Source organism: Hippopotamus amphibius, chromosome 8, assembly GCF_030028045.1.
Source record: "Hippopotamus amphibius kiboko isolate mHipAmp2 chromosome 8, mHipAmp2.hap2, whole genome shotgun sequence".
Taxonomy (NCBI): Eukaryota; Metazoa; Chordata; class Mammalia; order Artiodactyla; family Hippopotamidae; genus Hippopotamus; species Hippopotamus amphibius.
In genome coordinates this window covers 88,359,850-88,375,444 of record NC_080193.1, presented here as the reverse complement: position 1 = coordinate 88,375,444, position 15,595 = coordinate 88,359,850, and the positions used below count along the sequence as shown (strand labels likewise).

Genomic DNA, 15,595 nt, shown 5'->3' with positions numbered 1-15,595 from the left:
AGAACCTGCTACACTAGCTGAGATGTCAGACTCCTCTTTATCCAGACCCCAATCTCTTGGGCGAAGAGACTTCAGAGCAAAATTGGGGCTCCTCTGCCATGCTCATCTTGCTAGGAATTTAGAAAGACAGCCATACTTCACAGGCTAGACACTACTGAGTAAGGAAAGCCAAACAAGGCCAATCTCTTTATTGCCCCCTCCCGCCCCCACTTCCCTGTCCCCCCACAGTCCTGCTAGGAACCATCCTCCGATTCGAGGCTCACAGGCTCCCTTCGAGTACCAGGCCGGTAGGCTCCCCGACCCCGAGGCAGGCGGGGATAGGAAGAAGCCGGTGTCCGACCCTTGGAGCGCTCCCAGCAGGCACAGTCCCGAGTCCTGCGGGGCGGGGGACCCTGCCAGGTGCCAGGCCCCTTTTCTTGGGGAGGACCTTCCACCCCTTGGTTACGGGACTCTGGCTTTAGGTCCATGGGCTCCTTGAGGGGCCCCTCAGGAGGTGGCAGTTCCTGGGTGTCACTGGTTCCTTTGAGGGCATTGCACTCCCCTCCTTTTAGGTGTCTCCGTTCAGGCTGTCTCCAGGGGCCTCGACTGGCCCGGGGGGGATCTAGCATAGCTTTCTGGGTCTCGCCCAGCTTTTGCTGATTTAGCCCAACCCCTGGAATCTTCTCAAATGTGTACTGGGAGGCCAGAGGCAGAGGAGCTGACAGGGTGGTTTGAGCAGTTGATGAGGTGGACGGTTCTGTGGCAAGGGCACTGGGTGGGTGGGATCCTCCAGAGGCATCTGTAGCTGACTCAGGTTCCAAAGGGACAGGAGGCTAGAAGGAAGTGAGCAGATGTAGTGAAGGAGATGCAGTTCCTCAGAGTGGGGGAACTGCAGGCCCCCTGCCCAGAATCTGAGCCAACCGCCATCAGCCTATAACCTCCCAGGGTACAACAAAGCTCACCCGAGGGCCATGGCAGAGGGGTGTTGGTAGGAAGGCTGGTGTCACCAGGGGGAGGAGTGAGAAACCCTTCCCTCACCTGCTGGAGGCTGATGAAGTACCGGTTACGCTCAGCCTCAAGGTCAATGATGCCCCCCCTCTCCTGCTGTCTCTGGTAGAGCCTCTTGCGCTCTTCTTGCTGGCGCAAGCTCTCTGCATCAGGCTGGTACAGCTCCTGGAGGGAAAGGAGCAGAATGGCACGGAGAGAATAAACAGAAGAAGGCAGACTCGAAACCCCTGCTCTTCCAGGACTGCCTCAGAAGATCTGCTCAAGGTTCTTGGTTTTATCCCTCAGACTGGGCTCCCGAACAAAGCTCTGGATTTCTGCTGGGAGCCATGGCTTTGCAGAGAGGGCCCAGGCAGCTTGAGCCCAATTCCAGAGATCCCATTCGAAGCAGACAAAATGCCATTATTGGCTCAGATTAGAAGAGAGTTCCCTTACCATGGACTGTTGGGGTTCAGGGGCTGCTTTTAGTGAGGCAAGATCATACACGAGCGGCTCTCTGCACACTGGGCACTGCACACCAACAGCCTTCTGAAAAGAAAGGAGAAATCACACCCCTGCTTCCCAGCCCCAGGTGCTCGCCAGCTGCCCAACCCAGTCGGCCAGCCTCACCTGCAAAGGGTTGAGACGGAGGGGCAAAGGCATAGCTGTTTGATGGTGAGGGGGTACAGGGCAGGGACTGCCTAGCTAGAGGTCTGGGAACCCTCTGAAACGGTGTGCAATATGATTACATGTATATAAGGATGCCCCTTTTTCCTGGACAAAGGTGAGCTTTCATTAATCTTAAAGGTACCTATGACCCTGAAAGGCTAAGGAGGCCCTAGAGTGGAGGAATAGAAGAGGTTATGCGTCAAGCAAGCAGGGCGGCGGATCAACCTGTTTGGTTGCGGTGTGCTGCCGTTCCTGTTCCTGCTCCCGGTCCTGGGCCTGCAGCTCATGCTCCATGTGCTGGATGTACCGAGCCAGGCAGTGGCAGTGGAAGTAGTGGTAACAGGGTGTTTTGGTAAATGCCTCTTTCTCCTGGAGGGAGGGTAGAGCACTGTGTCAGAGCTCTACCCCAAGCCCTCCACTGTCTGTCACAAGCAGACCCACATGTCCCAAGAGTAACCCACCTGGAAACCATAGAGGCAGATGACGCACTGGCCATGGGGGATGTTGTTATCTGTGAGAATTTCCTTCCCTTTCTGAGGAGAGAAGACACTGTTCAAATAGGGAGGCGGGGCCAGAACAGTGGGTGAAGCTTATCAACTACTCCCAGGAGTGACTGGCAAGGGCTATCTCCTGCCAAGGCAATCTGCCTCGTGTTCACGCATTTCTGTCTTGGTGATGCTCCCTGTGCTTGCAAGTAATCCTCCTCCAGGCCCCCACCCCTCCCCGCAAATCTACCCAGCTGCAAAAATCCAATGTAACTGTTTTTCCACTCATTAAGTCACTTTTAAAACATCTTGGGGATGAAAATAAAACACCTTAGAGGGAAAAAATGTCCAATTAAAACTCACATCTTCTGGGAAGCCTTTCTTGGTTATCCCCCTTTGAGTATCACTCCCTCAATGAGCCTGTTCTGGAGTCAGCTTTCAGAAAGAAAGTGAAGGCATGGACACCCCAAACGGACAGAGAATTCAAAAGGCATCAGGTTGAGCTATGAAATATGCATTTACACTGCTGTTTGAATAGCTAATACTCTAGAATTCCACAAAGTTCAAAGCTGCATCGTGGAGGCCTCAGAATTGCTCCAGTGGTCTCTGCCCACTCTGACTCCAGGCCACCCACCTTCATTCTTTTCTGAACATTTTTCTTAAAACCTCAAAAGCAGAGAAAACAAGACTGTATTTGTGTTTTTCATCTTAAACAACAGAAGTTAGCTGTGTATATTAACTTGTAGCTCTAGGCGTAGTTTCATGTGGGTTGTTTCCTTCACTAGGGTAGAAACTCTTTGAGGGAAAGAACCATGACTTTTTCTAGTCAGCTCCAATGACAGACTAGCCTTCAAATGTTCATTTATGGCTAGACCCTCCAGGCAAGATCTCTTGCTTCTTTCAATTGCCTATGCCAAGAGAACAAGAAATGCACTGATACTGAAGCACGAAAAATGCAAGTTAAAGAGGAGAAATAATTTTCTGTTAAGATGTTGGAATAGGCAACTTGGGGAAGACACAGAACTGTCTTTTAAAGAGATTTTTGCAACAGAAGAGAGTCTCATCTTTCTGGATCAGTTTAGGCCTTACCTAAACAAGAACTAAACGAATATCTCCAAGATTATTTAAGATTCTAGGCCCATGGCCTCCCTTGAGAGAAACTGCCCTAGCTGGAAGGGAAGGACGTTTCCCCAGGCTAGCACAGCTCTCACCTCGATGAGTTCATAGAGCATGGCAGTGCCCAGCCCAGTCTCAGCCACGTGGCTCAGCGCCTGTGAGATCCTGGAGGGGGAGGGCAAAGCAAACATTAGGCCTGCCCCCTTCCCTCACAAAACTGAGTTGTATCCCAAGTTTTCCCTGCACTGACCAGCCCGACTTACTTGTGGATCTGTTCATCTGAGAGTCCTCGGGGGTTACGGATAGAGATCTGTGGCACCTCGTGGGGATACTAGAGGGAGAAGATAACATGCTACTGCTAATGTACTCCACCCCAAGGCCTCTCCCCTTCCTCCCTTAGCTGCCATCAAGTAGAAGCCTCACCTGTGCTGGGACCTGAAGCACCAGAGTGAAGCAGACATACTGTGAATCCTGGTCTTCTGCAGTGGCAGGGTGCAGGGTGATGTAGATCTCCCATGGTGACGATCTGCAGGTGGATGAAGTGGAGACCTGGGATGTGACTGGGCAGGGGCTTGAAGGCTGAGGAGGATGGGGGTGAGAGAGTAAAGCGGGCAGAGGAAGTGAGCATCGGGCTTTTTCTTTTGGGGTGATTGAAGGGATAGTCTGTCTCCATGACAGAAATATCTCTGAAATCAAGGCTCGCAGACACTGCATGGAATCCTCTTATTACCAAGGGGACTCCTGCCCACCTCTAGTTGAATACATACCTGCCATTTCCTTGAACCACCTGTAGTTCATCCAGATAGATAGACTCTAACACTTCAACTTCAGAGGGAAGGACCCTAGAGAGACAGGGGGAGATTGACTCACCATTACAACTCTCCCTATTAAAGCCTACTAAGGCCAATGAAGGGTGGCTTTGTAGAAAAATGGCAATCTGCCTGACTGCATTCCCTTGCTAACCTCCATAAAAATGGGGGAAACATGTTTCCTTAATTTATCAAGTAGCCAGATAGGAAGCATGGGAATCAGACTTTTAGAGATCATTTCTGCCAATAACTGAGGAAACAGATTCCCAAGAAGGTGAAAAGACTAGCCCAAATCTCAAGGCTTAACAGAGGCAGAACTGAGACCCAAGCTAGGTTTCCTGACTCCCTGTTTAAGTTTCATTGCACTGTTGGTTGTTCCTTGGTGGCCATTTCTCTGACCGAGAAACATGACATCCATTGATTAGCATTAAAGTTACCAATACCACTCCTGGCTTTCCTTACACCACCATTCATGGATCCCAGTGTCTACATACACTCCCAATACCAGTCACTGTAAACCTCCTCAAAGGAGATACCAACCTGAACAGAACAGATCTACGTGCTGTAAAGGCTGTGCTATAGTGGAAGAGCCATCAGCCTTGGGATGAGTAACAGGTACCAATCACTTACCAGCTATGTGATCTCAGTAGTTACTTATATCTGTAAAACTGAATTACCCTGTCCACCACATATGATATTACCACCCACTCTCCAGGGTTATTGTGAGGATGAAAGGTGATTTGTTTATGTCAAGTGCCTAATAGTATCTTGGCCATAGTACTTAGTCTATGTGCTCTTTTTTGGCTATTCGTATATAACCTTCTCCCTTAAAAGAAAAGAGAGGACATAGTTAATATTCAATGCATTTATGATCCCTGCTGCCTGACTGATCTAGATCAACCTGTGCAGGTCAGGATCCAGTGGTCCTGATGTGAATCAGAGGACACACATGTTTAATCACAGAAACAGCAGTTGTAATGCCACTGAAGATGAGTTACTGGCTTGAGGCCACAGCTTGACTTTACAGATAACACACGGAAAGAAACATGTTTGGTTTGCTTTCTTATAGTTATACTGTCCCTTCTTCACCAAGAGCAGGGCTGCCCTAGTGTGACATATATATACACACACATATATATGTAGTGATTCTCAAAAATTTTAAGTCTTTAAGTCTTAGGCAGACACCTCAAAATATACAATAGATGATGTAGGTAACAGTTGAGTAGTTCTGGTTGACACGAGTGTTGGAGTCTTAGAGCACCACAGGCTAGCTGTACAATCAATACGGCCCTCGCCAAGACACAAAGTGTCCCCTTAGAATCTTAAAGTCCCCCTGAGCAGACTGAAAACCAGAAGTCTGGATGGTCTCAGTAAAGGCCAGCACTGGCTGGGCTCCCTGAACCAATGAAACACTGAGGTATAGCCTCCATCAAGAAGCTCTTCAATACTTCATCCACCCTACCTGTCACCTGGGTCCTGGATGTGAGATACAGGATGGGATGGTGGTAAGATGGTGACAAAAAAAGGGGAGGAGTAACTGTAGAATGTCCTAGAACTAAGAACATAAAGTTTGGAGTCTTGACAACCTGGATTCCTGGTCATACCTATGTATCTTTTGGCAAATCATTTTACCTCTTCAGGCCTCATCTAGTCTCCTCAGGTGCCTATATCTCACAGTTATTAATGAAAAGGAGGCTTACGTATGTTACAAATTCATCCTGATCCTCTCAACTACTCTACGAGGTGGATGCCACACCCACTTATTTGGTTTTGACTCACAGAAGCTAGGTGACCTGGCCAGCATCACACAGCTAATAAAATATGATGCGAACCCACATTTATCTATTTCCAAATCCCAGAGTCCTTCCAGGTTCTGCTCGCTTCTTAAGAATGCTTAAGAGAAGGACTAGGAGCGCTTTTTGTGAGGGGTAAAGCTTTATTCAGACAACAGTCCGCATTGGTCCGGTTGCGAAGGGTTGGGGATCGCCTCAGCGGAAATAGACTGATCCAAGGGGAAGCGGGACGGGAACTGCAGGACAACGGTGCCGGGAAGTAAAAGGGATGGGGGCTAGATCTGATAAACAGGGATCCCCCGGGACCCTACACAAATCCACTTCAGAAAGAGAGAATGGGTCGGGGTGAAGCCGGAGGATCGAACCAGACAAGGCGCGGCCTGAGCTTGCCAGGCCGGCGCTGATGCGGTCTCCTCCGGGTCAGATTAGCGCCCCTCCACCCACCCGCTCCCCAGTCCAGAACTCCCTTAGGGAGAGATGTCAGCGTCTCTGCCCCAAGCGCCCGCCGTACGGACCGTCCGCGGCTACTGCTAGTCCCCCAGACTGGATCCAGGCGGCCAGCCAAAGCCTATGCCCCCAGTTACCAGTCCTCCTCCCCTGCAGCTGCCGACGCAGACGCCGCCATGTCTTCTGCGGCCCGCGTCCGGAACCGGAAATACCCTCCGGGCAGTCGGAGGCGGAAAGTTAAGCAGGGGAAGGAGCGCGGCTAGAGGCCGTTTCTAGGCAACCGCAGACTCCGGGTCCTTAGATGGTCCTGATGGCCGAGGGATGGTTCGGAAGTGCCCTAAGAAGTGCCTATGGGCGGCCCACTGTCTCTCCCACACCCCTGAACGCCTCTGTCCTCCGAACCTCTGACCAGTTCTAGCAGGTAAAATTGGTAACAATGTGAGTCTAAAGAGACCGGCAGTGGGGGTGGAGAAGAACGATAAGTCAGGCAAAGTACGAAGGCAGCCAGAAAGGGCGGGGCTGAAGGCCAGGGCCGGCGTCCCTCGGCCTGAGGAGCTTGAAGCTCCTAGGCTGGGGTAAGAGAGGGGCTCCTGTCCGCTAAGCGTGCGGGCCTGGAGTGTGGAGGGGGGACAGGAACTTTGGGGTGGCTGGAAGGGGCGGGGTCGGTGGGCGACGCAGGATGGAGGGGGGCGGGGTCGGGTGGGCGAGGCTGGACGAAGGGGGCGGGGTCGTCTGGGCGAGGCTGGGTGGAGAGGGCGGGGTGAGGGGGAGAGGCTGGGTGAAGGGGGCAGTGGTCGGGTGGGCGAGGCTGGGTGGAGGCGGAAGGGATACACGGGGTCGGGTAGGAATGAGGTTGGGTTGGGGGACAGGAGGAGAAAAGGAGGGAGAACTACGGAAGGCGATCTGCTCCAAGATCTCATCTTTCCATCCACTTCATGCTACCTTGTTTATGAGGCCTGGATTGTTACGAAAAAAGGAAAAGGCAAGATGGTTAACGCTACCCTTTTTTCCATGCCCAAACCAGGCCTCCTAGATGTGCGGAACTGTTCCTGGAGCTGTAGCCCTTCACCGCCATCTCTACCTCCTTCCTTCTGAGGGATCCTGAAATCTCTGTCATGGAAAAGTACCACGTGTTGGAGATGATTGGAGAAGGCTCTTTTGGGAGGGTGTACAAGGGCCGAAGAAAATACAGTGCTCAGGTGATGAACAGAGAGGGATATCTCTTGGGTGGGAGTCCACACCCTCAACTCCAGTGGAGAATAGGGCCAGAATACTGACCTGTATTCGTAAGATACTGACTCCTTTATACTTATGGAATATGAGCTCTGAAATTGGATTACCTGGGTTCAAATCGTGGCTCCACCGCTTTCTAGCCTTAGAACTATAGACAGCTTAACCTCACTATGTCTGTTTCCTCATCTATAGAATGAGAGTAAAAACAGTGTCTTACTGGGGTTTGAGGATTCAGTGTGTTATCACACTAAATCACTTAGTACAGTGCTTGGCACCTAGTAAACAACAACAATTATTATTATTAACTACCATGCCATGAAGGAAGGGATAAACCACCTGAACTCTATTCTTCCCTCTTCATTTTCCTTTTGTTCTGTTTCTACTAAATCCCTTAAATCTTGAGTTCTTCATCCAGATCAGAACACCTCTCCCAGAAGCCACCAAAGGGATCTATCTGGCAGAGGCTGTTTCCTCCTAGAGCGAGAGGCAGGGGAAGCCTGGGTAAGGCCAGGGTACCATGAGTAAAGTCTAGTGGGAGACTAGCAAGTATAGTTAGAATTGTTCAATCTGAAGTCTGAGTTCTGGAGCTCTGAGGCTAATGTTTCAATAGTGTGGTTAGGCCTTGACTCTTGACCTTACCACTGACAGGTGGTGGCCCTGAAGTTCATTCCAAAATTGGGACGCTCAGAGAAGGAGCTGAAGAACCTGCAACGAGAAATTGAAATCATGCGGGGTCTGCGGCATCCCAATATTGTGCATATGCTTGACAGCTTTGAGACTGACAAAGAGGTGTGCTTTGGTTTTGGGTCACCTCTTCCCAAGAAGAAGGGTCTCAGGAATTTCCCAGCCTCAAAATGCATAAATGTGGAGCCATCAGTAGCATTGCCTTCTTCCTGCAGGTGGTAGTGGTGACAGACTATGCTGAGGGAGAGCTCTTTCAGATCCTAGAAGATGATGGAAAACTTCCCGAAGACCAGGTATTCCCAGCTCAAACTACTCCCACCCATGACCTCTCCTCAGGTTAAGGACTGGTAGCAAGAGCTGAGGGCTCGGAGTTTCCATTTGGAAACTCCTAAGTAAAATATAAGAGTCTAGGTGTATGTAGAGGCCGTATCGTGTGACAGTAAATTACGTGAACACTGGAACCAAAATCTCTGAATACAAAGGTTGGATCTGCCACTTTCTAGCTGGGTCTTCTGGGGCAAGTTACTTTAACCTCTGTTTGCTCAGTTTTCTCATTTTAAAATGGAAATAATAATAATGTCTACCTCATAAGGCTGTTGTGAAGATTAATAAGTTGATTCATGTTAAGTGTTTGAAAGAGTGCCTGACACAAGTATTCAATATATCTAGCTACTATTAATGTTGTTGTTGTTGTTGTTTTTGCAGCTAGGCACCTTTAGCAAAGAAGGCCCAGTATGATGGTACCAGAGAGTCAGGAAGGGTTATGGTTAAGGCAGGATTCACCAGCAAGACACAGCGGTTAGCAGCAGGATTTGGTTGAACACATTCTCTAGCCATATTCATTCTAGGGATATCTCTGCACCGTAGCAAGTAGGTCCCCCTCAGGACTTTGCTTCCAAGCATTCATCATTATTTGTAAGCCATCATCTTACTTGTTTTGTCAGTCTTGTTTGTTTGACTGGGTACTTCTCTTGAGAAAAGGGACTTTGTCTTATTTAATAACAGCTAATGTATATTGAATGCTTACTAAGTGCCAGGCATCATTCTGATTAAGTCCTCACAATGATCCTATGAAATAAGTAGGCTCTGAGATACCCTCCTTTGACCTCTCCTTTCTTCCTCCCACCTGACTCTTTGACCCGTAGGTTCAGGCCATTGCTGCCCAGTTGGTATCAGCCCTGTACTATCTGCATTCCCACCGCATCCTCCACCGAGACATGAAGCCTCAGAACATCCTCCTTGCCAAGGATGGTGGCATCAAGCTGTGTGACTTTGGGTGAGGAACCTGACCTTCTGTCTGTGCTTCCAGTTCTGCAAGGAGCCTTAGATCATATATTTGACTTCCTTGGGCCTCATTTTAGAACCTGAGCTGGAGACTGGGATTCCTGCTGGGTTTTGGAAGATGCTCTCTCTGTTCAGGTTGGGGATATTTCACACAGTGATAGGTAGCAGTGACCAGTTCTAGTGTTTATTATTTATTTATCTATCTGTCTATTTATTTATTCATCTGTCTACCTATCTATCTCACACAGTGATAGCTAACAGTGGCCAGCTCTAGTGTTTATTATCTGTCTGCCTATCTGTCTGTCTGTCTGTCTGTCTGTCTATCTATCTATCTATCTATCTATCTATCTATCTATCTATCTATTTTTTTGGCCCTACCACGCCGGCATGCTGGATCTTACTTCCCCAACCAGGAATGGAACCCATGCCGCCCCCTGCAGTGAAAGCACGGCATCTTAACCACTTGACTGCCAGGGAAGTCTCTCTAGGTTTTTTTTGGTTCTTTTGTTTGTTTGTTTGTTTCTAAGAACTTTTATTGAGATACAGTTAACAGACAATAAACTGCACATATTTATAGTGTACTACTTGGTATCCCAGTCTCCCAATTCATTCCCCCTCAACCCTCCCTGCTTTCCCCACTTGGTGACCATATGTTTGTTCTCTACATCTGTGTCTCTATTTCTGCCTTGCAAACCGGTTGATTTGTACCATTTTTCTATAGTCCATATATATGTGTTAATATACGATATTTGTTTTTCTCTTTCTGACTCACTTCACTCTGTATGACAATCTCTAGGTCCATCCATGTCTTTAAAAATGTCCCAGTTTCATTGCTTTTTACAGCTGAGTAATATTCCATTGTATATATGTACCACATCTTTTTTACCCATTCATCTGTGGATGGACATTTAGGTTGCTTCCATGTCCTGGCTATTGTAAATAGTGCTGCAGTGAACATTGGAGTGCATGTGTCTTTTTGAATTATGGTGTTCTCTGGGTATGTGCCCAGCAGAGGGATTGCTGGGTCATATGGTAACTCTATTTTTAGCTTTGCAAGGAACCTCCATACTGTTCTCCATAGTGGCTGTTATCAGTTTACATTCCCACCAACAGTGCCAGAGCGTTCCCTTTTCTCCACACCCTCTCCAGCATTTACTGTTTGTAGATTTTCTGATGATGCCCATTCTAACTGGTGTGAGGTGATACCTCATTGTAGTTTTGATTTGCAATTCTCTCATAATTAGTGATGTTGAGTAGATTTTCATGTGCCTCTTGGCCATCCGTATGTCTTCTTTGGAGAAATGCCTATTTGGGTCTTTGCCCATTTTTGGATTGGGTTGTTTGTTTTTTTGATATTGAGCTGGATGAACTGTTTATATATTTTGGAGATTAATCCTCTGTTGATTCGTTTGCAAATATTTTCTCCCATTCTGAGGGTTGTCTTTTTGTCCTGCTTATAGTTTCCTTTGCTGTGCAGAAGCTTTGAAGTTTCATTAGGTCCCACTTATTTGTTTTTGTTTTTATTTCCATTACTCTAGGGGGTGGGTCAAAAAAGATCTTGCTGTTATTTATGTCGAAGAGTGTTCTTCCTATGTTTTCCTCTAGGAGTTTTATAGTGCCTGGCCTTACATTTAGGTCTTTAATCCATTTGGAGTTTATTTTTGCATATGGTGTTACAGAGTGTTGTGATTTCATTCTTTCACATGTAGCTGTCCAGTTTTCCCAGCCCCTCTTACTGAAGAGGCTGCCTTTTCTCCATTGTATATCCTTGCGTCCTTTGTCATAGATTAGTTGACCATAGTTTATCTCTGGGCTTTCTGTCCTGTTCCATTGATCTGTATTTCTGTGTTTGTGCCAGTACTATACTGTCTTGATCACTGTAGCCTTGTAGTATAGCCTGAAGTCAGGAAGCCTGATTCCCCCAACTCTGTCTTTCCTTCTCAAGATTGCTTTGGCTATTCGGGGTCTTTTGTGTTTCCATACAAATCATAAAATTTCTTGTTCTAGTTGTGTGAAAAATGCTGTAGGTAATTTGATCGGGATTGCATTGAATCTGTAAATTGCTTTAGGTAGTATAGTCATTTTCACCATGTTGATTCTTCCCATCCAAGAACATGGTATGTCCCTCCATCTGTTTGTGTCATGTTTGATTTCTTTGATTAGTGTCTTATAGTTTTCTGAGTACAGGTCTTTTACCTCCTTAGTTAGGTTTATTCCTAGGTATTTGATTCTTTTTGTTGCAATGGTGAATGGGATTGTTTCCTTAATTTCTCTTTCTGAACTTTCATTGGTAGTGTATAGAAATGAAAAAGATTTCTGTGTGTTAATTTTATATCCTGCAACTTTACCAAATTCATTGATTAGCTCAAGTGGTTTTCTGGTGGCATCTTTAGGATTTTCTATGTATAGTATCATGTCATCTGTGAACAGTGACAGTTTTACTTCTTCTTTTCCAATTTGGATTACTTTTATTTCTTTTTCTTCTCTGATTGCTGTGGCAAGGACTTCCAAAACTATGTTGAATAGTAGTGGCAAGTGTGGACATCCTTGTCTTGTTCCTGATCTTAGAGGGAAAGCTTTCAATTTTTCGCCATTGAGAATGATGTTTGCTGTGGGTTTGTCATATATGGCCTTTATTATGTTGAGGTAGGTTCCCTCTATGCCCACCTTCTGGAGAGTTTTTATCATAAATGGCTGCTGAATTTTGTCAAAAGCTTTTTCTGCATCTATTGAGATGACCATATGGTTTTTATCCTGCAGTTTATTAATATGGTGTATCACATTGATTGATGTGTGTATAATGAAGAATCCTTGCATTCCAGGGATAAACCCCACTTGATCATGATGTATGATCCTTTTTATGCGTTGTTGGATTCTGTTGGCTAGTATTTTGTTGAGGATTTTTGCATCTACATCTATATTGGTCTGTAGTTTTCTTTTTTTGTAGTATCTTTGTCTGGTTTCGGTATCAGGGTAATGGTGGCCTCATAAAACGAGTTTGGGACTGTCCCTTCCTCTGCAATTTTTTGGCAGAGGTTGAGAAAGATGGATGTCAGCTCTTCTCTAAATGTTTGATAAAATTGACCTGTGAATCCATCTGGTCCTGGACTTTTGTTTGTTGGGAGATTTTTAATCCCAGTTTCAACTTCATTCCATGTGATTGGTCTGTTCATATTTTCTATGTCTTCCTGATTCAGTCTTGGAAGTTTATACCTTTCTAAGAATCTGTCCATTTCATCCAGTCTCTCTGGTTTTGTTTTGTTTTTTTTTTGGTTTTTTTTGTTGGTTTGTTTGTTTTTGTCTCTCTAGTTTTTATCAAATATTTTCTCTTTTTCCATTTCCATTCTATCATGTCCTGCAGATTTGCCCGGGCTATGAGCACCAACACGATGGTGCTGACATCCATTAAGGGCACACCACTCTACATGTCTCCAGAGCTGGTGGAGGAACGACCATATGACCACAATGCGGACCTCTGGTCTGTGGGCTGCATACTGTATGAGCTGGCAGTGGGCACCCCTCCCTTCTATACCACGAGCATCTTTCAGCTGGTCAGCCTCATTCTCAAGGACCCTGTGCGCTGGCCCCCCACCATTAGTCCTTGCTTCAAGGTAATGAATACTGAAAGATTGCTTTTGCATCAGAAACCTGTCTCCCTCTGCCCTGTTCCCTTTTCCACAATTTTTTTTCCAGAGCTGGGGCTGCGCTTTGCAGTTACTGAATTAATGGAGGAGCTAGGGCAAGCTGCCTTGCATTTGTACTGCAGGGGCTTATTCTGGGAGGGTGATCTAAGGTCTGCCCAACTTGGGAGTAGCAGCCCCTCCTTGGGCCAGGCTGTCCTTTATCAAAATGGAGAGGTAATTTTAAGACACCAGAAACAGATACTGGTCTCTTTATACACTATCTGTTCTACTAATTTCCTATCAGATGCAATGTCCAAATGATTTCTGGATTTGCCAACACAGCTGTCCTCTTCCTGAAAGAATCTTTAGATATCCAAATGGCCAGAGCTAGTGGGGCTAGCTCACCGATTAGGGGCAGAGGATAGAGATGGTGCCTGTTCATTGTAGTTAAATCTCAGCAGGCCAGAGGAGGGAGGGAGGAAAAAGAGATGACCCTTTTTATTTTTCATCTAGGGCAAGATTTGGGACTTCAATAAAATTTAAATGCAGCCTTCTCCCAGAGTGAAATCTCATTATAACTTTCCTTTGTTTTATCTAAGATGAAAAGAGACAAGTTTCTCCCCAACCTGTTTAACTGGGGGTGACCCAAATAATTATCAAAAAGAATCTAAACAAAGGAAACTTATGTGGGTGATATACATAGGATATTCATTCTCCCTTAGAACAGACATGCAGGTATCTCTAGCAAGAGCCATGGTATACTGATCACCTTGTTTTAGAACAGGGGTCATAATCTACTAGTATCTTCTATTCCTATTTCAGGCCCAATTAAGGATTTCCCCAAGGATAACCTCATAACAGATGTACACTTTTCAGACAGTCTCCCTTCCCCTCCACCACCTGAAGACTTGCTGAAAGATTTGTTTTTGAGTGCTCCCAAATACATCTTTATACAGCGACTTTCACGTGTGTGTGCTTTTAACTGTAAATGCACTTGTTCCTGCCCAGAGCAAACAATCTGCAGTCTAAGGGAGGGCAAAGTGAGCAGTTTGGGACCCCCTTGAATGTTTGCTTTCTGAAAATGATTGTGAAGGTGACATCCCTCTCTTTCTCTTAGTTGTTTTTTTTTTTCTTCACTTCTTCACAAAGCTGCTGACATTGAGATTTCTGGTTTTACTTCTGAGGTTCCAAAATGTCCATGGACAGGAATTGGGGCTCCCCAGGAGGTGAGGCAGTGAGGTCTGTTTATGATTTCAGCCAGGAAGATGAGGCCTAAGGATAGGATTAGAGAGGGTATGATCAAGACCAGCTAGTCTACTGCACTCAGTAGTCTTGGTTGGCTGGTTCTGATGAGTTTGAAAGAGCCTGTGGAGAAGGCTGATGGGATATCCTTTCTCTCCACAGAACTTCCTTCAGGGACTGCTCACCAAGGACCCCCGGCAGCGTCTGTCCTGGCCAGACCTCTTACATCACCCTTTTATTGCTGGTCGTGTCACCAGTGAGTCCTTAGGGTTCCCAGGGCTCTTGCGCTTCCCTAGTACTCTACCCAGTGTAACCCCTAACCCCAACATCTGGGTCCAACATACATTCTTTACCACCCCCAGCCCTTTGCATGACCCTTGCCACTTCCCTTGCAACCCCCCCCCCCCTTTGTCAGTTTGTCAAAACAGTCTCCTTCCTCAGAAGCCTGGAGGTGCTGAAGTGTCTCTGGCCAAATGGAAACAATGGTGCAGCTCCAGTATGATCACATGTCCCCCTCTTATCTCCCTGCAGTACTAAGCGAGCCAGCAGGCTCAGATTTGGGTACCCCATTCACCAGTCGCTTACCCCCAGAACTTCAGGTCCTAAAGGACCAACAGGTGCATCGGCTGGCCCCCAAGGGCAATCGGTCTCGCATCTTGCATCAAGCCTGTAAGCGCATGGCTGAGGAGGTGAAGCAGAAGGTGTGTGGGCAGAGGGGCGTTTGTGACATAGTCAGGCTAGTGACTGGGGGAGTTGGAGAAGGAGGGTGACCTTCTAGGGTTGGGAAAGGGCCACGAATAGGATTCATAGGGCTTTATGGCAACCAAATAGTTCTGACTCGGTGTCTCCTGCCTGTTTCCCACAGAAACACCAGAACAGAGGACCTGCCCTTGAGCAAGAGGACAGGACCAGCAAGGTGGCTTCTGGCACAGCCCCTCTGCCCAGACTAAAGGGCACTCCCCAGGAACCAGGCGTCTTAACTGGGGTCTTAGCCTCAGAAATGAAGAGCAGCTGGGCTGAGTGGGGGGCTGGAGAGGCCCCCCCTGCACCTCGGTGAGGAAGGTAGAACCAGGGATTTATGGGATGAGGTAGCTTGCAGATCTTTGGCTCCAGTCAAAGCAAATACAGCTTTGGTCCCTGTCAAGACTCAAGACTCTCAGGTCCCTGTCACTCACCACTGCCTAAATGTGGACAGGGCCCTGGGAGTCTTGAGTCCTGGGCGCTTGAATTCTAATTCCAGATATTGA

General features: G+C 47.1%; 2 protein-coding genes across 8 annotated transcripts in view; one reads left to right on the top strand and one right to left on the bottom strand.

The window, feature by feature from the left end:
- Positions 1 to 159: 159 nt before the first annotated feature.
- On the bottom strand, positions 160 to 6,892 carry RNF25 (ring finger protein 25). Of its 4 annotated transcripts, none has more exons than XM_057744252.1 (10): positions 6,420 to 6,892; positions 4,001 to 4,075; positions 3,657 to 3,759; positions 3,497 to 3,564; positions 3,329 to 3,398; positions 2,094 to 2,165; positions 1,858 to 2,001; positions 1,420 to 1,509; positions 1,018 to 1,152; positions 160 to 812 (listed from the first exon to the last, which is right to left on the bottom strand). In XM_057744252.1, exons 1-10 carry the CDS (start codon positions 6,458 to 6,460, stop codon positions 234 to 236), a joined length of 1,377 nt encoding a protein of 458 aa, XP_057600235.1. In that variant the 5' UTR covers positions 6,461 to 6,892; the 3' UTR covers positions 160 to 233. The 4 variants fall into 4 exon arrangements, with proteins under 4 accessions (XP_057600235.1, XP_057600234.1, XP_057600233.1 ...); XM_057744251.1 differs by having other exon boundaries at positions 1,420 to 1,512; positions 6,420 to 6,491; XM_057744250.1 differs by lacking the exon at positions 6,420 to 6,892 and adding an exon at positions 5,505 to 6,341.
- The window catches only part of STK36 (serine/threonine kinase 36), a 37,035-nt gene continuing 28,035 nt past the window's right edge, over positions 6,596 to 15,595 (top strand). For 2 of the 4 annotated variants that reach the window (XM_057744244.1, XM_057744243.1), the window contains exons 1-8: positions 7,221 to 7,481; positions 8,164 to 8,304; positions 8,415 to 8,492; positions 9,345 to 9,475; positions 12,845 to 13,094; positions 14,511 to 14,604; positions 14,880 to 15,049; positions 15,214 to 15,401. In XM_057744244.1, the coding sequence (XP_057600227.1) occupies positions 7,398 to 7,481; positions 8,164 to 8,304; positions 8,415 to 8,492; positions 9,345 to 9,475; positions 12,845 to 13,094; positions 14,511 to 14,604; positions 14,880 to 15,049; positions 15,214 to 15,401 (1,136 nt within the window). In that variant the 5' untranslated portion in view covers positions 7,221 to 7,397. Of the gene's footprint in view, positions 6,704 to 6,809; positions 6,858 to 7,220; positions 7,482 to 8,163; positions 8,305 to 8,414; positions 8,493 to 9,344; positions 9,476 to 12,844; positions 13,095 to 14,510; positions 14,605 to 14,879; positions 15,050 to 15,213; positions 15,402 to 15,595 lie in introns of those variants that run through there. The other 2 variants (XM_057744240.1, XM_057744241.1) reach the window with 2 other exon arrangements.